Source organism: Ambystoma mexicanum, chromosome 1q, assembly GCF_040938575.1.
Source record: "Ambystoma mexicanum isolate Mex_15411 chromosome 1q, UKY_AmexF1_1, whole genome shotgun sequence".
Lineage (NCBI taxonomy): Eukaryota > Metazoa > Chordata > Amphibia > Caudata > Ambystomatidae > Ambystoma > Ambystoma mexicanum.
Window position 1 is genome coordinate 547,277,354 of NC_090922.1, and position 24,483 is coordinate 547,301,836.

General features: G+C 47.4%; 1 protein-coding gene across 2 annotated transcripts in view; it reads right to left on the minus strand.

The window, feature by feature from the left end:
• LOC138531291 (carcinoembryonic antigen-related cell adhesion molecule 5-like) overlaps positions 1 to 24,483 on the minus strand; it is a 262,387-nt gene that overhangs the window by 79,930 nt on the left and 157,974 nt on the right. For both annotated transcript variants that reach the window (XM_069640981.1, XM_069640980.1), the window contains 2 exons: positions 22,182 to 22,460; positions 20,247 to 20,510 (listed from right to left, as the gene is read on the minus strand). In XM_069640981.1, the coding sequence (XP_069497082.1) occupies positions 20,247 to 20,510; positions 22,182 to 22,460 (543 nt within the window). The remainder of the gene's footprint in view (positions 1 to 20,246; positions 20,511 to 22,181; positions 22,461 to 24,483) is intronic.

Genomic DNA, 24,483 nt, shown 5'->3' on the forward strand with positions numbered 1-24,483 from the left:
CGACTGGCCAATTTATATATGGCACATTTTGAGACCATATCCATTTTTTCCATCTACAATCCGTATAGCTAATATATAGCAATATGGAAGCGCTATATAGATGACGTGTTTTGTATATGGACAGGCAGTGAATATGGTTAGAAAAACTTTTTTGAATGGATGAACCAATGTGATACAGCTCTAAGGTTCACAAAGGAGACTAATCAGCAATATGTGAGTTTCTTAGATCTCACCATATACAAAAACAGGGATGGATATGCTACCTCACTGTACAGGAAACCTATGGATCGAAATGGTCTATTACACTTTACAAGCTTCCATCCGGCAGGTCTTAAGCTAAATTTACCTTACAGCCAATTTCTCAGAATTCGTAGAAATTGTACTGAAAAGAGATTTTAATACACATGCAGAACATTTAAAAAAAGAGATTACTCAATAGAGGATATCCCATCAAGGTGGTAAAGAATAACTTGAAAAGAGCTGCAAATACTGACAGAGATATGACACTTACCAAACAAGACAAAGAAACTCAACAAAGACTGGAATGGGTTACCACATTTAGCCCGGTGAGTAACCAGATAAAACAGATCATACCAAAAATTGGCATTTGGTGTAGCAACCAGAAACATTGAATGGAACACTGTTTTTTGCATTCAAGAAGAGCGCAAGTCTGAGGCAGAAATTGGTCCAAACATATAAAGTGCCCTGGGACACTACAGACACTTCTGCCATTGTGGAGCTTGCCCCCGGTCTTTGGACACCACATATGTGGAGGATGCAAAGCATGCAACTTCAGTATCGCAAAGATGACTTTTGAACATGCCACATTTAAATGGGAACTAAGGTCCCATACAAATTGTAAAAGTACATTTGTGATTTACATTGTGGAGTACACCTTTAAGTTATTGTACGTTGGGAAAACAATTCAACAGGCGAGACAATGGATTGCGGAACATTGCTCATGTATAAGTAATCTAGTACCTGATAAGCCCCTAATAAATCATTACAAACAAATGGGGCATACAGAGCAAGATATATCTTGGTTCGTGATCCAGATGTTAAAACCACCCACATGGTGGGGATTTGGCAGCACAACTGTGCAGGCTAGAGCAGCGCTGGATCTACAAATTGGATACAGTGAAAAAAGGCCTCAACCTGTCAGTAGAGTGGAATGACTTAATCTTCTACAACTAACTTTTCACAACTGAAACATATAATGACTTTTAAAGGGATGCTCCATGCAAAATTGTATGAAATATGATGTTACAAGTGAGGGCTGGTGATCATGTAATATGCCAAAACCGACTGTGATGTGGAAACTAGATGGAGTAAGATCCATGTCACAATGACTGTTTAATGGCTGAAGTACATCATCAAAAAACTATCATCAAAAAATGTACCATGGCATACTGCCAACACTGATGCTGTTTTACCATACTGTTGGTGTAAGTTTGTAATAGAGGCTGTGATCTAATGACAACTATTCCTACCTTTGACAGAGGCCTATTCCTGGATAACCCATATTATCGTAATGCTGAAGTTTCATTTATAGATGTCCGCTCTAGTTGGAGTCCCTTGCCTGCTAAACACAAATGAATGCTACACATAGGGTGTGCAACAACCATCCCGTGGATACCAGATTAACTGTAGGATGTTCAGACCTACATCACATTTTTTGTTTAAATGTATCATCATATATCTGCAGAAACTGATCTTGTATATAACCAGGCTGTACTGTGATTTGTTCGGTATAAGTGATGAGATTAAATGCAAATGGTTCCTAGTGCTCAGAGAGGATCCATTCTGGCAAAACATATGTCCATTTAAACATGTCTGCACAGCTTTTAGTTTTGCCCGAGTCCCTTCTCTATGTTTCGCGATTGAAAGCGGCACATGGGTCGCCTAGCAACCGCTACTAATACTGAAATGCGGTGCCAGACTTCTCGTAAAGTGATCACAATCGAGAACTGCATATGGAGCTCCTACTGTGAGTGTTTGACACTGAACCACAACTATGTCTCAGACGTGCGCACAGTGTAAATTACTAATTTAATGCCTCAGCTTCTAATAACGCAGGCTCACCAGCAGGGAAATCGGGTGATATAGTCCTGGAGGCTCAGCATAGTGGTGACTGGGGTTGCAACCACGGCCTTGTGCACTACGTAGATACTATTTCACCATGCTGCATGTAGTTTCTAAATAAATTTGCGTCAGGACCCACAGCACATTACGGCGTCTCCCTGAGTTTTTCAATTTAGATGACTAACAACATTTATTTGACCACTAGATGTGCAGTACGAAGCAGGGTATAGGGACCTAATGGTACTTTATATCGGTGGTGTGCACCATTGTACCATATAATGAGATGATCCCCCCCTGCTCACTTTAAAACGTTTCCATAACAGCCTGACTGGTCGAGATAGGATTTAATCGAATTGGCAGAAGAGCATCCTTGGCACCCTAAGTGAGAATACATAGGCTTCGCCCAGAGAGATTCTCCTTTCATGTAGGAAGTAAACCACATGTTGAGGATACCTCAGACATTTCATAATAGAGCTACACTGATAGTATGTCCTTCTTTGACAGATATCAGTGTATTTGGTATCACGCTGGAATAAAGAAGTGGGAGATCCAAGCCTCTCCGCATTGGCTCATTCACTATCTTATAGCTAGATGGCCGAGTATATAAGTTTGACAAAATGAATCACCCCAGACAAAATAAGACGTCCTTTTTCGAACTACATGTCATACCATTCCAATTCTAATATGTACATATATATTCCTATTTGTAGACACAAATCACATTTGGTGGGATTCTAAATATACTACGTCCTGATGAAGGCCAGAAGTGATACGAGTGACAAGTTACACTCTTGAGCAGCCGAAGCACACTGTGTCAACTTGTTTGGAAGCAATCAACACACTGCAAAAGAAAGGGCAGTTTTAACGTAAACGAGGACTATAATAATGTATTGTTGTTTAAGTCCCTGAAGTTATCAGGGACCTTTTTAGAGTATACACATATATGTTGGACCCATGTTTTGTAAGGGTCGTTGGTGTTTTGTCAGTAAATGTCAACATTACAGAGAGTGGTGTCACAGTATATATAACCAACTGTTAATATGTTGTCTGTGCAAATGTACATAGTTCCTACTTTTAAAGTTCAACAATACGAATAAATAAATACATTCTTTGAAGTAACACATGACATAGATGGATAATATGTATGACATTATGGCCTTGATCAATATTTTGTTTAGATGGTGATAATAGTCTGGAAGATTGAGGCCTAACAGGTACCCCGAGTTTATAAATAATTAACTTTATTTTGGAAACTGGTTAATTCTCTGGAAGGTTCTCTGCAAAATGTTATTCTTGAGGTGTTCAGGTCGAGAGCTTGTTTGATGCTGAGTAGTAACCTTGTTAAAGTGTGCTACACAGCAAACAAATGGCTAACACTATCTCCTGCAAATATACTGGGTTAATCCCTTTGATGCTTTAAGGAAACCATTAAGGCTATTTTACTTGCCTACGGTTCAGAACAGGCATTAGTCAACCTTGGCACTAAGAACCAGGCTGCAGAGTTTTTGGCCTACATTCAGGGAAGGATTGGTACTCCCACTTACATTCAACAATTGTTGGGTAATTACCTAGAGTGGGATTACCTAAAATTAATATTTAATATGGAAAGAACATGTGAAATTGATGGGGCCTGGTATCAGGTGCCTAGAGTAAATAGGGAATGTCGCCTTTGTGGTGAGGGGGGGGGGCAGGAATATGTAAGGCATTGTTTGTGTGAATGTTTGGCCTATGTGAGCTATGGGTAGTTGCACTCTCTGCAGCGGGTCTGGGGGGAGGAACTTGTCTGTGGATTCGGATTGGGATGAATTTATGAATTGAAGTAATAATGCATTTGGTTTTTTTAGCATTTTATTGATGAAAATTGTAAATATTTTGGACATATTATCATGACGGGATTGGTATGATTGTTGACAAAGAGGCCAATTCATGGAATTAATGTGCGCTGAAAATTCCCACGCAAGCGTGCAAAATGTGCGAATCGTAGCACAAGTGCGAAAATCGCAGTGAAACCCGCGCACAGCGATTCATGGAAGTCCGTGTGCGTGTAAATCCATGGATGTGCGCTAAAATCCTGTGTGGTGCACGCTGGCGCACACGTCTTCAAACAGCGTGCGCTACGCGCACAGCGAAAGCGCACGTAGTGAAGCGCACACAACAAAAGTAGGAGTACCACGGGGCGTAACACGCAGAATGGGGAACAACGCATGAAAATGTGGGTGTCACGGGGGAAGTACAGGAGGCAAATGCGCGGAACGCCCACACGCGCGCCTACAACCCGTATTCATGGAATCGAACGAGGCTAACGCGTGCGCCAAAAAAGACTCGCTAATCTGGAAACACGTACGCCAGCAGGAAGCAGGCGTACATGGACCCGCGCAGCATAGAAGTGCGTGCAAACAACAAACAAGCTCAGACCCAAGATGAATATACTGTTCCTCACAGCAGTGGTCGTGGGATACTGCAGGAGGAGGAGGAGGAGAATAGACAGGGCCAGAATTTTTACACCCAGAACCAGCCTTTTTGGGATGCCTGATGACCAGGTGTATGGGAGGTACAGGTTTCCAACTCACATAATACTCAACCTGGTGAGTGAGTGGGAGGATGACCTCACATCACCCACCCTGTGCTCCCAAGCACTGAGCCCCTTGGAAAAGGTGCTCAATGTACTGCACTTCTTGGCCACTGGTTAATTTCAGTGGACAAGTGCCATAGTGGGGGGGTGCCACAGGCCACGCAGTCACGCTGCCTGCACCAAGTGTTGGCCATCATGACTGCACACCCATCAGTCCGCAGGCACATATACCTGCCCAGAACACCTGCAGAAAGGCAGGCTGTCGTCCAGGATTTTCATGGGGTGGCACACTTCCCCAAAGAGCTAGGTGCCATTGACTGCACCCATGTGGCTCTACGTCCTCCGAGGGCAACTGAGCACATCTACAGAAACCGCAAGCACTGGCATTCCATCAACGTGCAGGTAGTATGTGATGCCAAGGGAATCATCACCTCAGTATATGCCAACTATCCTGGGTCAACCCATGACAGTTTAATTTACAGAATGTCAACCCTAAACCGCGACCAAGAAGCTGGGGGGCATGGTGATACATGGCTGCTTGGTGAGTATAAATGCCCCTGCAAATGCATGCATGTCAGATACTGAGTAATGTCACAACCCCACTAATGATACCCATCATCACCTCCCCAGGGGACAGTGCCTACCCACTGAGCACCCACATGATGACGCCAATTCGGAACCCCACCACACCACCCGAGGTAAGATACAACACAGCCCATATTGCAACCCGGGGCATAGTGGAGTGCACATTCGGAGTGCTCAAGTCACGCTTTCGCTCCCTTGACTGTTCTGGTAGGCAGCTGCTATACGTGCCCCCAGTAGTGTGCAGTATCATAGTGGCAGCATGTGTCCTGCACAATGTTGCAACATGCCGGGGCCTGCTGGTGGATGCCCCCACATCCCCAACCATAAGCACGGCCGCTGTGCATGGGAGGGGAAAGGGCACGTGGTGAGGCAGCCCGTACGCAGCTGGTGGCTAATTACTTCACCTAAAATCACACCCCTGTGGAGTGCACACAGCCCTGGCACATACCAGCTGACAATCAATGATGATGACATAAGGGACAGTCAACTGTCACAACCATACCAGCCTGAGATTGGTCACCTGGAATTGTTACATTGTGTGCATCCCTACCTGCCGGAAGATAACCAAACCAATGCTGTGTCACAAAAAAACACACATTTATGCTGCATGAATGACTACCCCCTTGCAAAATACAACATGAAAACAGTGCCATGTCACCCAACCCCTCCCCAGCTCCGCCACCCAACACACCATGGCATGTCATGCAATGTGAAAGCAAACAAAACAATGCACAAGACCTGACACAAGTGTCACAAAGTGCACTGTCCCAAATGGAAACTGCCCACAGACAATATGCTCCCAGTAATCAATAACAAACAGCACACATGAACAAATACCACCAACACAATACAGCAACACACCATGAAACATTGCAAAAACATGACAGTACTAAGTCAAAGTAGTGGTAGTCTTACAACCTGAATAAGCTAGCACATCAACCCCTTCCAACTGTAGAGTGTGCTGCCATGCAAATGTGTCAGTGTACTGCATACAACATGAAATCCATCTGCAAAGGAGACGGCCTTGTGAAAACATGAGGAAGGAACCTGCAAATTAGGAGGAAGACATGGAGGCACAAGCACATATCAATACACCATGCAGTGTACAATACAACAACAATACCCACTAGGTATGTACACACTGTATTGACTACAGACTGCCCACACAGCTCATGGGAGCCCAATGTCACTGTGTAAGTCACTGTCACTTGGTCATACCCTTTGCAAGCCCATGGAAATGGGAAGCCGGAGGGGTGTGTGTGTCACGAACCCAAGCATCTAACCCAAAGTCAGGACAAGCCTGCATGTGCCCAGCCGGAATACAGCGGATGCCCGCGGGAGCCACACAAGGCAACACACTGGCCATTTGGAGTCCAGGGGGGGGCGCCCAGGAGGTTCGAGGACAGGGTGCACACCAACACCCACCTGCGTGGATGTTGCAAGAAAAAAAAATACCTCCATGGGCTCATGGCCTGCACGGCTATGCCATTGTGGGAGAACTGCTGTTGCTCTCTTCACCCTCTGCTGCTGCATCAGGAGGTGGTGGCACAGTGGGAGGCAGCCCACGCAAAGCCCTTGTATGGTCCTCCATGGCAGCAAGCTTGCGGGTCTGGAAGGTCTGATTCTGGAGGATTAAAGTGCGGAGATCCCAATGCAGCACCTCACGGGTTGCCGGCACTTCTGCACGCATGGCCTCGCGGATGCCCGGATCTCCTCAGGTGTTGCCTGCAGCTCAGCTGAGAGCGAACGTGTGAGCTGCTCCAGCTGCTGTTCTGCCCTAACATTTCGGGAAGCCTCAAGTTCAAGCAGACTCTGCCTGAGGTTATGGAGTTCTACCCTCATGGCTTCCCTGTGGCCCTGTGACTCTATTGATATGCATTCACCCAGAGTCTCCAGTGCCTCCCGTCGGTCCCTGTTGGACGCCAACATGTCTTCCCTGTGTGAATGGCAAATGGAGCCTGTTGCCTTTTGTTGTTGCTCCATCTGCCTTTATGGGGGGATAATGGAAGTGGCCACTATCTCCATTGACTGAGCCATCATTTCTACTGATGCTGCCTGTTGGGTTGCCATACCGTACATGAAGTTTTCCCATACAGTATTGCCTGGTGGCGCACGGCCACCGCATCGGCGGGTACCACACCTGTTCGGGGCAAGGCGATCTGCACCTTGCTGTGCTGGCACTGCCCGAGGCTGCAGGACTGCATTCCCCCTCTGATCTGCTGGCCCAGGAACAGGATCAGATGCTGTGGAGTGTGACCCTGCATCTGTAATTGCCAAAGGCGGACCTACCAACACTGACACCCCCATAGAGAGTTCTACCAAAGTGTTTTCACCACACCACGTCCCCCACTGGTGCCTGGGTCTGCACCATCTCCTGAACCTCACCAGCATCAAGTGTGTCGTCACCTGCAAAAACATGAAATACAAGAAATGGAAACAGGCATGAGCACCATAGCACACACATAGGCCTGACAAGACAGAGATCCTGTACATGGTTTACACATGTCCCACATGGCTATAACCCTGGCATGCATGCACTGTCAATGAGTTTGAAGGGGAGTCAAAAAGGCAGACAATGAGGACACCAAGATGGAAAAGCAACACATAAGCAGCATGTTGTGTAGCACTGGCATCACACATCAGCCTGTGAGTGGCATGTCCAATACACATACATGACACATGCCAGCACACAGATGTCATGTAGCATAGCCATGGTAAATTAGACAACTACAGCGATATGTCAGTGAATGAGTACTGTCACACATACATGTCACATGGACATGATGAGAAGATTAATGCAGAATAGTGTTGCAAAATATGCATGTGCCACACACTGCAACACATCCAGTGTACAATAAGACAGTGATTGTAGGCAGATGTACACATCAATGGTTGGTCACTTCAACATGACAGGAAACAACTATCATGTTCCACATGCAAACAGGCCCTAACAATAAATTTCAGCAGGCCAATACTCCCTCGCCCTGAATGGTCTAATCATTCACATAACCAGGTAACTAAAGTGGCACAATATGTGGTTTAAACAATGACAGAAGCATGTCACATATGTGGCATTAGGGATGAAAAAAGCATATGAAAAATGGGATAATCTAAACAATCAGCCTGAATGAATACAGAAAAAATCAGAACAATGTTGTTGAAAGATGATAGTTCAAGTGCAACAGCAGTAATGTGGGGCTAGTTGGCTACAGTGGGCAGAAGGGATAGCGTCATACCCAAATCAAAGGCACGTGAATGTATTGGAGGAAGCACATGGGTGACCCATAACACTCAGGAGTACACACCCTCACCTGGCACCTAATCAGAACACGTCACCCAAACAACATACACATGGATTACACACACATGCATGGGCACTCACCGAACAATGCGTCATAATCAGGTAGGTCTCCCACGCCTTGGATCTGTTAATCTGTGACAAAGGTCCCAGCAACAGACTCATGTTCAGTGTGTTTGTTGTCCTCTGGTGGAGACCCACCGCCAGTCACCAGAGTAGCGGAATGATTTGGGGCCAGCTTGTTCTTTGCTCTGCGTTTCAGGTCATTCCACCGCTTGTAGCAATCATCAGCTGAGCGACTCACAAATCCAAGGGCACTTATGCGGTCCGCGATAGTCTGCCAGTGTGCCCTACGTTGACCAGGTGAGGTCTTGCACCCTGCAGTCACCACCATTTTGCGGCTATGTGTCGACACATAGGACACAAGTGCATGAAGTTCGGCATCGTTAAAGCTAGGCTTCTTTGACATGCCGGACTGTGTAGCCGTGTCTGGGATCTCAGCCTGTAGTGCCAGAGCACCCTTCGTCCTCTTTTTCAAAGGTGGAGTGGAGCCTGAGTGGCTTGCACCGCTCTGGTCAGTAGGGGTAGAAGCGCTAGTGGACTGGGTACTGGGAGTGTGCGAGGCACAATGACCATAGGTCTTGGTGCAGGCATTGGCTGAAGTGTGATGTTGGCAGGGGCAACGTCGGTTTCATGGACCTGGACCGACGCTGTCCCGGCTGGGAGGCTCAGAGCTGGGGTGGATAGAGCTGCAGCTGCCCCTGCAGCCTCCCCACCCTGCCTACTTGGGGCAGCAGAGGACATCGCTGCCCCAGATCCATGTGGCCTGGTGACACCAACTTGCACCGCCACACGTGACTTAGACTTGCTGACCTGGAAGACAGCCTTGGAGTCATCCTTTGCCGGGTCAGGTGCCACAATGGGCTGGTCCAACAATGGCTGAGCTGGGATGGTGTCTGCCACGTTTCCCTCAACCCTGGGGGGAGCATGGGTGTCCCTGATTGGTCCTCCAAACATGGGGGTCTAGGGGCACCCTGCAAATCCTGGCCACGTCCCCTACCGTGCCCACCACGCCCACCTTTTGGAGGTCAGCCACCTTTGCCTCCCTTACCGCTTGGTCACCTCCCTACCATGGCACTGATGTTGTTGTGCGTATGGGAGTTGAAGTAAACAATTGTCCTGGGCAATTGGGGGTGAAAGGGGTAGGGCACTAGATAGAATTTGTACCCTAGTGCTCTAGCAAGGCTGTCTGTGACCCCTGGGGTAAGATGACGGGTCACGCAACGCACAGGCACCCCGAAAACAAAAAGTAACGTGCACGCACCCCCTCGTAGACCACGTGCATGGAAAAATGAACCCGTACTACACTGTGGCACCTAGAAACACAAAAATAAGCGGCCTACAATGACCTCTGAAGGGGTACGCGACACACGGGGCAGGCACAGTTGGTAAATACGTGCGCGACTCACCGTCTGCCTGGAAAAAGAATGTGAAAAAGATGCGCGTGTGCACGTTGGCAACACTCCCCGCCAAAAGAAGAATTGTACGCTGTCTGAGGAGACAGGACAAAAGAATTAGTGAACGCTGTTTGAGGAAACAGGCCAAACAAAAAAAATGAACGCAGTCGGTGGTGACAGGGAGTACGAACTTGAAACGCTGTGAAGTAATCGCGTGTGAACTGACAAGAAGTACAGAATTCACCCACTCACTCTCCACGAAAAGCACGTACAAGGAAATGGGGTCCTACACGTACCTTTTAAACCGGCCCACACGTACAACATCACTTACGCGTGTAAGGCCCTTTCCTCCAATTACACAGCTGACACTCGGACGTGCAGTTCTTGGATGTGTACACATGCAACCATGCTGAGGGAAATGCCCGCGCTTCACGTCACGTCACAGATGCGTAGGCCCTTTCCTCGGATTACACGCATTCACACGCGGACATGCAGCTTTTTCATGTCACGTCACGAGGGAAAGGCATGCTTACGCGCTAAGGGCCTTTGGTCCAATTAAACCGCGTACGTGTGCTGACACGCTTATGCGCGAAGGGCCTTTCCTCGAATTACACGCTGACGTGCAAGATTTTCACGTACCAAATCACTCCGTATCAAGCTGGCCAATCAACAACACACGGAAGACCACGCTCCTGCCCAGAAGGCCAAATTACTGCGCCCCAGAGCCCCGAGCACGCTCCCACCTGCCATCTGCTGCTGCCTGCCTGCTGCCCACGTGCCCTGGTATTTGGTGCCTACACATCATCCAGGGTTCCAGTTGTTGTGTCCACCCCTGCTGGAACAGAAGACTCCCGACTGGGATACCATCGCTCCACAGCCCAGCCCCAGGACCCAGTTGCCCACCCACGCCTGCCTCGTGGGTCGCCATGTCGGGGCAAACACCATCTGAGACCACTGGCGACCCCCAGCCAGAGAGGCATGGGGGCCAGCAGCTTCAGTGTGAAGGAAGTTGGTGTCCTGGTGGAGCATGTCCTGGGGCAGTATGATGCCCTCTTCGGAACATCACGCGCCAACAAGGAAGGACGGAGAGGATCTGGGACGACGTAGAGGTTGCAATGAACGTGGAGGGGGTGGCAACCCGTGACATCAAGCACGTCAAGAAGCGCTGGGAGGACTTCAGGTCCAGGACTCTCCACAAGGCCCGGCACCTCACGGAGGGGGGCTGGGTCAGCATGAGTGACTTCCAGATGAGGGTCCTGGAACACCTATGCCCAGCGCTCCACGCCCAGATCCTTCAGAGGAAGACCCATCTGGAGTTGAGCGGTAAGTAGCCAAGCATTGTTGTGTGAGACAGGGCATGTTGCATTGAGCTGGTAGTCTGATACTTGCCTGTATGTGTGACATGGGCCATGTATGGATGTGTGTGTGCAGGGACATCATGTTCATGCATGTGAAACCAGTAATGTGCGAACCACATGGTTGGTGCATGAGTTCCAATGCAACATGGGGAGCTGTATGGCAAATACACACATGAAAGCATGCCAGTGTCTGTTCTTGCACATGGTGGGGGTGTGAGGGATGGGTGCTGCTGTCATGAGAAGTGTGTCTGTGACTTGGATACGCCATGGATTCATGACATATGTCCGTGATGATGTGTACATTCACTCATGCAGTGCGGTCACCGTTGTATGCACTGTGTCTATCCAATGTGTCTGTGGTGTACAAGGCATGATGCATGACCCTCCGGTGATGTGTGTGCATGGGATCAGTGTGAGCCATGATGCATGTGAGTTTGAAGGCAACATTTTGATTAATAGAGGCCCTTGTACATGGATGCTGATGTTGATTGCAGGCGCCGTGCCTGTTTATGCATGTGTGTTGCGTGCATTCACCCATGTGTTGTGGAGGGACAGGATGGAAGTCACGTTAGACACTGCCACTCATGTGTTATTGCTTCCTGTCTAGGCAAATATTGTACTGTACCCTGATGTTTGTGTTCTATGTCTCCCTCTACGCAGTATCAAGTGAAGAAGAGGGCGGAGACGGCGCTGTGGAGCCAAGCTGCGGGGATGCCTCCACTGGGCGGCGACGCAATGCCCAGCCACCCTCCCAGGACTTGCCAACATCCGGGAGCGAGGGGGCTGGTGCCGCGTCTGCCACTACGGCTGTGGCGGAAGGGCCGGGTGAGCCCCCACAGGGGCTTGCAATGGTGGAAGACAGTACAGAGACATCCAGGTTGGTGGTCTCCACAGAGGAGGAGCCACACATGGGGCCTGGTGGGGGTAGTACCACTGGTGCAAGTGGTGCAGTCCAGGGCCAGGGTCAGGAGGCAGCACAGGTCACCGCGGAGGGGCCTGTGCATGACCCTGTCCTTGACCCTGTGACTGCACCACCATGCACCTGCAGGGATGCCACGTCCCAGGCCTGTCCGCAGGTAGGGGAGAGTGCCATGTCATCTGCCTCTCCACTACCTGCGGACGAGGGGTCCAATGAACGTGTGGGCTCCGTCCTGATTGGTGTCGCATTGCACACGCGTGACATTCGTGATGACGTGCGTTCTTCCTGGGTGGAGAACGCACACCATCACGAACAGCAGCGTTGTGACGTGGCAATGTTGGGAGGGGCCCTGGTTGGTGGGTTCCTACATGTGACGCGCACTCTGGCGGACCTCTCCTCCTCTGTGGAGACTATGCGCCAGTCGTTCTCCCTGCTGTCTTCCGGCCCAGATTACACCAGGGGCCCCTGTGGACCTGGCCTGACCAAGACAGCCAGCTTGGTGGAGATCCCATCCCTGCCACAGTCAGGAGTCAGCGGTCCAGCAGGGGTGGACACCACAACTGGAGACCAGCTGATGGAGGATGTGCAGGCACCATCGGACAGGGCACATGGACAGCAGCAGCAGCAGGAGGAGCAAGCTCTAGGTGGGAGAAATAATGGCTCGGGTCATCGACATCAGGGGGCAGGCATCGGCCAGAGGGCAGGAGAACCCTGGAATGGATGTGTCTTCTGTGTGGCTGAGGTTGGGCCAGCGTATAGGTGCGGAGCGGCGGCGGGCGGAAGAGGCGCGGCTCACCATGGTCAGGGTGGAGTTCTCCATGCGTTGGGCGTTGAGGCAGGCAGAGTGCCTCGAGGCGACTCCCAGGGAGTTGGAACAGGCCATGAGTGCCTCCCTGTGAGACCTCAGGGCCAGGACAGAGGCCCGCCTCCAGCAAATAGACATGGAGTTCGATGATGCCCTGGCCGAAAACATCACTGAGTGAGCCACAGGACTTGCCCGTCACCATTGTAAATAGTTTATAGTGTTAGGTTTCCTTTTTTTTCTTTATTTTGGGGCTTTTGGACTATGCCCCACACTTTTGTAAATAGTTTTTTTGTTAGTTAGGTTATTAGAAATGTTTCATTTGTTTCGTTGGGCTCATGGACCCTTGGAAATTTGATTGTACATAGTTGGACGTTGGATTGATTTTAAATTTGTACATGGATTAATGGATTTTTCTTTTGGACAATGGATTGTACATAGTTGGACAATGGATTATTTTGAACTTTTTCTTTTGATTTCACCATGGATCAATGGATCTTTTTTTACGTTTCCTTTGGATTTGCGTTGGTGGAGAGAGAGTTTGGACTATTTTTCTTTTGGATTTCTTTGTATTGGTTATACTTTTAATTTACTCTTCTTTTGCACATGCTTTTCATTTCATGTTTGCTATTTTGTTATGCTTTCATTTTATTGATTTATTTTTGTACATAATACATTTTCATATTTTAGTTCTATGTGTGGGATTTTCTCATTGGGTTAATGCATGTGAAAATGTGGGTTTACACAATCAATGCCAACGAGTGTGTGTGTGTGTTGGTTTGTGTCTTGAGATGGGCATGTCAGTGTGGGTTTGATTGAGAAATCATTGCATCTCAGAAATGGGCTGGCGTGCTGTGGTATTTTGGTGTAGAAATGGGCCATGATTGTGCATCTTTATTTCATGTAGGGTGGGGGGACATGAGTGGGGGTCTGCTGGCACGTGCCCCTCACTGATGGGGGGTGGGGGTGCATGGGGACATGTATGGGGGCCTGCTGGCAGGCGCCCCTCACTGATGGGGGGTGGGGGTTCAGGGGGACATGTGAGGGACATGAGTGGGGGCCTGCTGGCAGGTGCCCCTCACTGATGGGGGGTGGGAGTGCAGGGGGACATGTTTGGGACATGAGTGGGGGCCTGCTGGCAGGTGCCCATCACTGATGGGGGGTGGGGGTGCAGGGGACATGTGTGAGGGCCTGCTGGCAGGTGCCCCTCACTGATGGGGCATGGGGGTGCAGGGGGACATGTGTGGGACATGAGTGGGGGCCTGCTGGCAGGTGCCCCTCACTGATGGGATGTGGGGGTGCAGGGGGACATGTGTGGGGACCTGCTGGCAGGTGCCCCTCACTGATGGGGGTTGGGGTGCAGGGGGACATGTGTGGGACATGAGTGGGGGCCTGCTGGCAGGTGCCCCTCACTGATGGGGGGTGGGGGTGCAGGGGGACATGTGTGGGGGCCTGCTGGCAGGTGCCCCTCACTGATGGGGGGTGGGGGGTGCAGGGGGACATGTGTGGGACATGAGTGGGGGCCTGTTGGCAGGTGCCCCTCACTGATGGGGGGTGGGGATGCAGGGGGCATGTGTGGGACATGAGTAGGTGCCTGCTGGCAGGTGCCCCTCGCTGATGGGGGGTGGGTGTGCAGGGGGACATGTGTGGGACATGAGTGGGTGCCTGCTGGCAGGTGCCCCTCGCTGATGGGGGGTGGGTGTGCAGGGGACATGAGTTGGTGATCACTAGTGCAACGTGACACGTGGCCTGGCTGGGGGACATGGCCATGGTGGACGGGTTGCCTGCGGGACATGTCCAGGGGTGCAGGGTAGTCCCTTGTGGTGTGGGCTGCCTGCAGGGGCCATGGAGGGGGTAGAGGGGACACCTGGGAGGACCCACACTGCCAATTCATGTGTAGGACTCCCCGTGCACCACACTGGATACACGTAACCCGCTCTGACAAGAAATTTGCGTGTGAAACCTCCTGCACACCCCAGTAATACACATACCCCACTCGCACAGGGCCAATCGCGTGTGAAAGTTCCCGCGCACCCCAGTAGCACACGTACCCCGCTCGCACAGGGCCAATCGCATGTGAAAGTTCCCCCGCACCCCAGTAGCACACGTACCCCGCTCGCACAGGGTCAATCATGTGTGAATGTTCCTGCGCACCCCAGTAACACACGTACCCCGCTCGCACAGGGCCAATCACGTGTGAAAGTTCCTGCGCACCCCAGTAACATACGTACCCCGCTCACACAGGGCCAATCGCGTGTGAAAGTTCCCGCGCACCCCAGTAACACACGTACCCCGTTCACACAGGGCCAATTGCGTGTGAAAGTTCCTGTGCACCCCAGTAACACATGTACCCCGCTTGCACAGGGCCAATCGCGTGTGAAAGTTCCCGCCCACCCCAGTAACACACGTACCCCGCTCGCACAAGGCCAGTCGCGTGTGAAAGTTCCCGCGCAACCCAGTGATACACGTACCCCATTCGCACAGGGCCAATCGCGTGTGAAAGTTCCTGCGCACCCCAGTAACACACGTACCCCGCTCGCACAGGGCAAATCGCGTTTGAAAGTTCCCGTGCACCCCAGTAATACACGTACCCCGCTCGCACAGGGCCAATCATGTGTGAAAGTTCCCACGCACCCCAGTAACACATACCCCGCTTGCACAGGGCCAATCGCATGTGAAAGTTCCCACGCCGGGGTGTACATGTATTCGGAGGGGTGCGCGGGCAGTTTTACTGACGTGTTCGTGGTTTGGGGCTTGTATGCCATGTACGGGATTTGTGCGCTGTGCATGGTGCATAGGGAGGGGCTGGGGGCATAACTGGCGCTGCTGCAGGGTCGCTGCGTCATTCTGCGCCACGGCTGGTTTTGGATGCTAAAATCCATGAATACGCTGTGCACAGAAATTGATTTTTACGCACGCGGCTGGCGCAGAAAGTCGCATGCGCACACTGTGCACCAGCCGCGTGCTCCACTTGTGCGCTGAGTTCTATGAATTACCCTGAATATTGTTTGTATTGTTTGGAGTGGCGATTTTCCTGTTTTAGTTTTTTAACTGGAATGTTTGGAAATAGGTTGTGAAAAGTGTAGAACTATAACACACACACACACAAAACAATGTCTGGAAGATTATAAATACACTCTAAGCTAATTAATCACTGACAGTGTTCTAGCTAACATTTCACACCACCGTTTCTAACCTGTCTGCATCAGAAGAGGACACTCCATATGCTATCAGTCTGGTGCAACAACCACCAGGGGCAGTTCAGCCCAAACTGATAGACCGTGTGCAACGTGCATAGAACCACACACAACGCTCTGCATGTTTCAACCTTTGTGGACTTCAACATTGAAGATTGGCTTCTTATGACATACAGTCATGTCTGGGATTGCATACCCTATTTCACATAGGGAGACAAACTATAGCCAAATAGTGTGAAGGGTGGAATGTTATGAGTTAATCTCAATCACTGACAGTGTTGTGGGCAGCATTCCACACAACTGTTTTTTAGCCAATCTGAGGCCACCACTGCAGTATGGGGCAAGAGATATGCAGAGCAGGCTGGTATTGCCACCATTGGGAACCAGCCGACCAGAACTGCTTTGCCACATCCCCTTTGTACAGAAACACAAGCAACTCCAGGCACATTCCCAGGCATTGTTGGGCCTTATCAGTGAGGTGCAGCTTGGTAAAGTGGGCATCATCCCATTGAACAGGTTATCTGGCTTTGTTCAATATCAGCAGAGGGTCTCTCACATTGTTGGCAAATGTTTGAACACTTGGAGTTTTACACTTAGTAAAGGAAATCCATAAATGAGCTTCCTTGGCCTCTGGGCCTCTCTGTGTGCACCTCACTGAAGATGCCCAAAAAAGGAAACAATATGTGTTTGTGGTCACAGGAGGTACCTGTGTCCTAGGCATGTCATAGTTGGGCTTTCCTTTTGTGTAGGAACATATTGATATCAAAACTCATATTTCGAATCTAGTATAAGGCAGAGTGTGAAAATGATTACAGATCCTTGTGGGTCGGCAGCATCCTTCGCAGTAGAGGGCCGCTCATTTGTTTAGCAAATACAATATTTACTCTGATAATCTTAGGCACAAGTGGCAAGGCCACTGTCAATTAATGTTGCTATTGTCCCTGACGAAGTGCCTTTATTTAAGCTTAATCACCAACACGTATCCTGTAGTCGAAATGTATTTCACGGTGAAAATAAAAGTAGAATAGTTTCACTCAAATCTTTGTGTTCCAGCTGCTTTCCATGTGTTATTGTAAAGGAAGTAATGCCCAAAACATACTTAAGCAGACGTTTATGCCATTATCTATTTAATTCACTGGGAGTATAACCACGCTCGTCATATCTGCATCAAATGTTCAATGAGAGTTAGTATAAAAGGTTTTTTTTACACTCCTACTAAAATATCCAAGAACCATTCTTAGTCATCGTTTCCTGCAATGGCTTTTTCAACCAAACAAATGGTTTATTCTCCTTTCCACTTAACAATATTCTTAAATTCAATGCGTAAGTTTAAAGGATGAAACGTCATGCAAAGGTTTTCAGTTCAAAAGTCACTTGCAAGTGTGACCTGGAATAAACCTGACCAAAACAGAACTGTGGAGAAAAGCTTCAGAAAAATAAAATGAATGTCTAGGACAATCAGATCACTGAAACAAAGAGATTGTGCCTCATTATGAGGTCAGGGCTAACCCGACGGTCCTACTGGCCGGTTGCCGCTGACCTCGTAACTCTTTTCTGCCGCCTGATATCCCGGTGCCACCGGGACATTACAAGTCCCGGCAGCCCTGGATTTCAGGCGCCAAGAACTGTTAGTCCCCATTCCTCGGGAGTCCGGTAGTACTCCACGGGAATGGGGACATGGAAGCACCAGCTATGTTGCTAACAGTGTCGGTGCTTCTATGATAAACAAGCCTGCAGGGGCCAGTGCTCCCGGCAGGTCAGATCTGCTGGGAGCAGCGGCCCCTGCAGGCGGTCCAGAAAAGTTGCCGGTAGGTTGCTACCAGCACCCTTATTTCCAGACCACCAGACTTGTAATGAGGGCCATTGTCTTGCACTTGTGATGGGTAAATACAAAAATACCAAGAGAAACAACAAACACATCATGACCATATCTGGAAAAAAAAACGAATCGCATAGGCTAAAAACCTGAAATACCTTCTTGGGAAGTTTACAAATACGGTACGCTTATTGGGTTATATTGATCACATTTCATTATTTCAGTAGAATACCTAGGAGATCTTGCTGTTCATATATTGCCTTCTTTTCTACCAAATGTGATATTCGAGTCATGATTCGAAGAGAATACAAATTTCTGCCATTTCAATTCACATATATAGTAATTACTTATCTCACACTCTTTTAACAGACCTGTGAGCAAATGGAGACACATGGTTGAATGCTTCTTTACATACCTGTGCGTAAAAAAAGTATTTGTACAGTGGGCAACATCGAAATACATAAATCAACTGTCTAAAATCGCTTAGGGCTGACTTGCATCAAATAATTGTTGCCATAATTTCTAATAAGTACATTAATGGTTTGTTTTTAATAGAACATAAATTACCCCCCCCTTTTCATATACATGTTCAGCTATTTTCTTTCCACTCTTTTGTAGCTTCGTTGGGTAAAAATCTGGGGTTTCATTATTGTCTAGTGCAAAGCTTCCAAATGAACTCAAACAGAATTCATTCAGGTCAGCCGAGGGTTATTCTGGCTCTAAACATTCTGCCACCTGCTGCCCTACATTAGGATGACAGCACACTTCAAAAACACTTGATAACAAATACATGACCACTACCATGTAAAATCTGTATATTTGTACTGGAAACCTTCATTGCCAACATTTTTCAAATGCTCCCCGGTCCTCACTGAAACAACTGAGATTAAAAATATGTCCTCGATTGCTTCATAGAAATTATTAAAACAACTATAAAAAGGATGCACTATTTGCAAACTCTCCTCTTCAGAGTTCTTTGGGATACTAATCAAAATATGCTGTTGTATTTAACAGTTACAAGATATTTGCTCTCTTCCCTTCGATGGAGGAACATTTTAAGGTCCTTGCTTCATTGTTTCACAAACAATAATTCGTTAGAACAAGCAGAAGGGATTTTAAAAGACAAGTCTCAAGTGCAGGTTTTCCTACTAATCAATTGTAATCAATCTGATGCAGGGTCACATGTTAATACATGAAAGCATGAAGCATGGATCTAAAACACACGGAATTCTTCTTCATAATTATCTCCATTTTGATTTGGTTCACAACCAAACAGCTTTCCGTTGGTCTCTTCTGATAATAAACGTGCTTTCAAAAACGATTTTAGCACTACCAATTTTTCGAGTCCATCTTGTAACGCAAATTCTGAGTCAATGTAATCATTTTGTGAGACAAGATCAGTAGAGAATGCCAGATAAAGGTATTTTAAGTTAGCAGGTTGTCATTATTATGCATATCCTATGCATGCTCTAGAAACACAATCTTTGGTTCTCAGTCTCATCCATGTACTGCAATGGAATATTCTGTTCGGGCAAATTACTTGTTTAGTGTGCAGACACCTTGCATAACCATTTTTAGCGAGTCTCTAATAAACCAGTCTGATGTAGGGTATAGTTTATTTGAGAAGCACATTTTCCATTTGATTCATTGTAAACAATGATCTCTCAAATAATTGTGTTTTGATCATTATCTGATCAGGGAAATAAATTAAACCATGAATTTGTCAGAAGAAGAAATACAACTACTTATTTATCCTTTAGTCAGCGTATTACACGTGCAACGTTCTTTGCTGATTCACAGCAGTTCTGGGCATATCAATATTGAAATATTGTGTTTTAAAATACAGGGAGATGGCAGTGATCTCTATATTGTTTTTCTTTTTGAAAAATGTTTTGCTAGTTTCAGTTTGGGCACTCAAGCATTGTCAGCATTTACCCGAGAGAATATCTTACCTAAGACAGTTACTGCCCAATGGCCTTTAAACATTTGCCATTTACCAAGCAGGTCAAATAAAAGGCATCACGTAGAGAGTACACAAGAGCAAAGAAGGAGGCAACATCCCAACCAAAAGGAAAATAGCAAAAGAAACCACCACCAAAACCTTGTGAACAGGAGTGGGTTTGCCAACTCTCCCAGAATATAAAGAGTGTGATTACTCACCCAGGACGTGGATTCCCCTGGTTGCATGGTTAGAGAGGTGCGTGATATTGTTAGAGGTGTTACAGGTATAGTTCCCAGAGTCCCTCAGAGTTAGTGAGTTAATGAGCAGCTTGTGTTCCGTTTTCTGTAAGGATTGTCCATTGAGGAGCCATGTGTACAGTGCAGGAGGGTAAGATGCAGCTGTGCAAGAGAAAGTGAGAGCCGAGCCGACCGCATGAAATGGTTGGTCGGTGCTGACAGAGATCACCGGAGTGTCAGGTCCATCTAAAGCAAATAAATTACATTAATATTTTATAAGAATTAAGCCAATTTATTAAGTTCCTATATTCTAATTAGTGAATATATTCAGCACAAAAGGAATTTCCTCTAATTCTTAGTAAGGTTTGCCAATAATCCTGCCTTTGGCAGATAAGCAACAGTATCTTTATTGATGCCACAGACTATTGAGGAAGTACTTGGACTGTATTTGACCAGGGATATAAATGCCAAGTTTCAAGCTACTAGCCAGGGATCAAAGTCATTTGCCACTCAATTCTCCACATGCACTCAGAACACCATTTCTTATTCGCCAGGAATCAATTATCACTCGCCAACGGCTAGTGTCGAGTGACATTTTTTAAGCCTGATTTTACCATGTATTCCTATGCATGAGTGCATGTTTTGCTGTATGGATCTAACAGACGCATCACATGCCCTGAAAGTACCACACCAAATTAGAGCATTCACTAATAAAAATTAAATAGAAAAGCAATGTATAGACTATGTGATACCGATGCAGTTATAATCAGGCCAGTGCAAGAACATATGCCACTTCAGAAGAAGTGCCATTCAGGTGCCCCCGCTTGCAATGGGCCAGATATACCATGTGCAATACCAATCATGTGCTTCTGATGCTCCTCTACTTGTGGCATGATAGGTGGCCTTTTAAAAAGTTTTACGTCAGAATGTTCAAAATGTGCACACATACAACATACAAGACAGCGACATTCTGCAGTACAACAATATAGAGAACTAGATGCAGTGATATGTAAGAGTGGCAGGGGAAGTGATTGCAATCAAGTGTAACATTAAAACTGATCTTTCATGGAATGCATAGAGACTGCGTGGATGTGCTTCTATGCAGAGTTACATGGGACAGTGCCAGAATGACTACTTAATGAAAAGCTTGGGGGAAAAACCTATGAAGCCATTGGAGAGGGAAGTCAACAGAGGTCAGTGCGCATTAGGTCATGCATGTGAATGAGCTGAGGAAATACGCTTAGCAGTCATTACCCGGTGAAAAAACGTGTGTTTAGTTAAAAGTAGGTGTATTGATCTAAAATGTGGTCAAGGTTAAATCTGTATGAAAGGCACATTCATCTTATAAATAACTCTGTTCCATAGTTTCAATGAAACACTATGGCCCTCATTACAGTTTTACTGGTACCCGGACGGTATTACTGGCGGTATACCGGCAAAATTGCTTTACTGCCTCTGTCACCCGCTAGCCTGGTACTACTGGGATATAACGGGCAGCGTAGATGACGGTAAGTTCCCATTCCATGGAGTCCAATAGGACTCCATGGGATGGGATTGCCTGAATTACCAGCACCAGTGATTCAGGCATTTCTTTGCCGGTAGGGGCCTGATCTACCGGCAGGTCAGGCTTGCCGGGAGATTCGTGGCTCCCACCAGCAAACTTGTGTTTTGCCGGTCCATAAATAATGCTTGGGCCGAAATTAGTGGCATTTTTTCTGGCATGTTATCTGGACCGGCAAAGTTATAATGAGGGCCTATGTGCCGAAGTCGTTTTTCATATTCTTGGAACTTAATGTTCCTACCTGTCACCTTATGGACCTTTGTTAAGATATGCAATGAAGAAGCCAGACCACAGTGCTGCAAATATGTCTAATAATTCACAGTTAGGAAATATAAGAGTTTCCTGGTCACACTTACAGCTGATGGTGGCAGTGTAGGGGCTGCTGGTGGAGCTACTGACAGCATTGGAAGCCCTGCAGGTAAAGTTGGTTCCAGTGTCAGACCTGTTGCAGGGTGACAGAGTGAGAGTTTGTCTGCTATTAGAGAGAGAAATCCTTCCTCCAGAAGTGAGCACGGCATCTGCCTGGTACCACTGATAGGAGACGTCTGTGCCCGACGCATTGCAGAGCAAGGCCAGAGATCCATTCTCAACTGGGTTCCGAGGCTCTGCTCGAATGATAGGAAGAGAAACATTCTCTGCAGAGAAGAAAAATGTGCACATGTCAATTACCGAGCTGTCTCTCTCCTTCAATGGATCCCAAATTCCCCTCATCCGTACTTCACTTGAGAGCTTCACCATGCACTTGTTGATCCTCCTATGTATTTGGTAGATTTCCTCATGTGTTATTGAAATTATATGATAGTCTGTTTTTCTCCATACACGTTAATATAGGTAATTTAAAGCTACTTCCAAGAGCTCCTTAGTAGAGCTTTACAATGTAGGACGATGTGCCGAGAAACCCTTTTCAACGATTGACATTAAATGAAGATCGGTTATGTATTGTGTGTAATGGGTATAGTATCCCACCCAGCCATCTAAAGATCCCCCCAAGGGCTGTTTGGAGGTGATGGTCCTAAACAGAATTAGAAATCTACTTCATTTATATACACCATGATTACAACCATTCCACTCACTCAGCACAGACCCACATCCCAATATACAAGCAAGAATCGGGAAGTGTCACAAGTTTTCTGCCATGTTGAGAATATCCACTGACACCACTGTTACACAGACTAAACCACCTCTCTGAGGAGATGAGTCAGATGAGGAGGTCCTACCACCATTCTAGCCCTGTGTCTGACACTATCAGACAGGAATCACACAGACACACATCACTTCACCAAACCCCTACTGGTAGAAGAAAGCTATGCCTTTAAGCTGTGGACCCGCTTCCAGAGCCACTATCTCAGAAAATCATGGTGGAAGATGATGGGGGAGATAGTTAGATTTCAAACCCCCTGTGAGCACCATCCCTAGATATACACCATGACCTTCAAGCACATTTCAGAATCGTCATCAATTACACAAGAAGGTCATCAGGGCCACATATTTGTGTAAATTGCAGAGATGTGCTTCATAAATATTGCACAGCATAACATTAAATTACTATTAAAAAAATGCAGCCTCTCCTCTAAATCCTCATTTAGCAACAATCATATTTCATTATCCAGAATTAACAAAGTATTTAAAACACCAGAGAAGACTCCAATCCTTTCGAAGCATCCATTGATCTCCCTTACTTTGGGTAAATTTAACTCTCACAACACACCAACAACAAGTAAAGAACTGAATGAAAATGAAAGCGGTGTACTGAATGCAATAACTACGTGCAGGTCTACACTTTTCTACATGTAAGCCAGTTGCTCAAGAAACAGCACTGGCTTTAATTTGAAACATTAGTCGCTACTGGCCTATTTTACCTGTGTTTTCGGTCTCTAGTTGCTACTAGCCTATTTAACTGTGCTTTCTGGTCACTTCGGTGAGAAACCAGAAGGCGTCTCACCCACTAGTCCCTGGGGATTTGTCATCCAGGTGACCCGGACACGGCCATCGCTTTTGCATCCAGTCCCTGGGGGTGGACCAGTCTGGGAGGATCACCTGGGTGAGGGGTCTTTGGGGAGTGGGAAACTGCATGGTGAGATGCTCTATATCCTTCCTTGTAAGACCTTTACCCCATCCTACCAGAAAGGATATTTAGGAACTCTAGCCCCCCACTTTACAACACAAACACTTTCTCACGGATAGCCCGCTATGAGTGAAAACAGACTAACACTCGAGCAGTATACTTGATGTCAGGCAATTACCGACCATCACACACACACACCCGACTTCCATTACACTTCCCCAAATCGATAAAAGGCGGAGCACGAGAGCACACTCTGAGTGAGGCAAAGCACAGGAGGAGAGGAAAGACTGCAAAACCGAAGGAGATTGCAAGGAGGGAAATTCCCTTGACCTTTTCGACAAAGAACCGTTACTTTCCAGCGACCTTGAGAATAGAAAGCATAAGACCAGGAAACCAGGCTGAAGAATCCTGCATTGTGTGTCGGAGATACCCGGGGCCCTCCCGCGTCTATAATCAAAGCGGGGAGTATCACGATCCACCGTAGTACCATCTTTGGCTCCAAGAACAAAGCTGCTTCAGTGAAATCAACAAAGCCGGTGAGTTGGGGAGAAAGATACAAGACGGGACTATGTTGAAGCCAAGGTTGCAAGCAG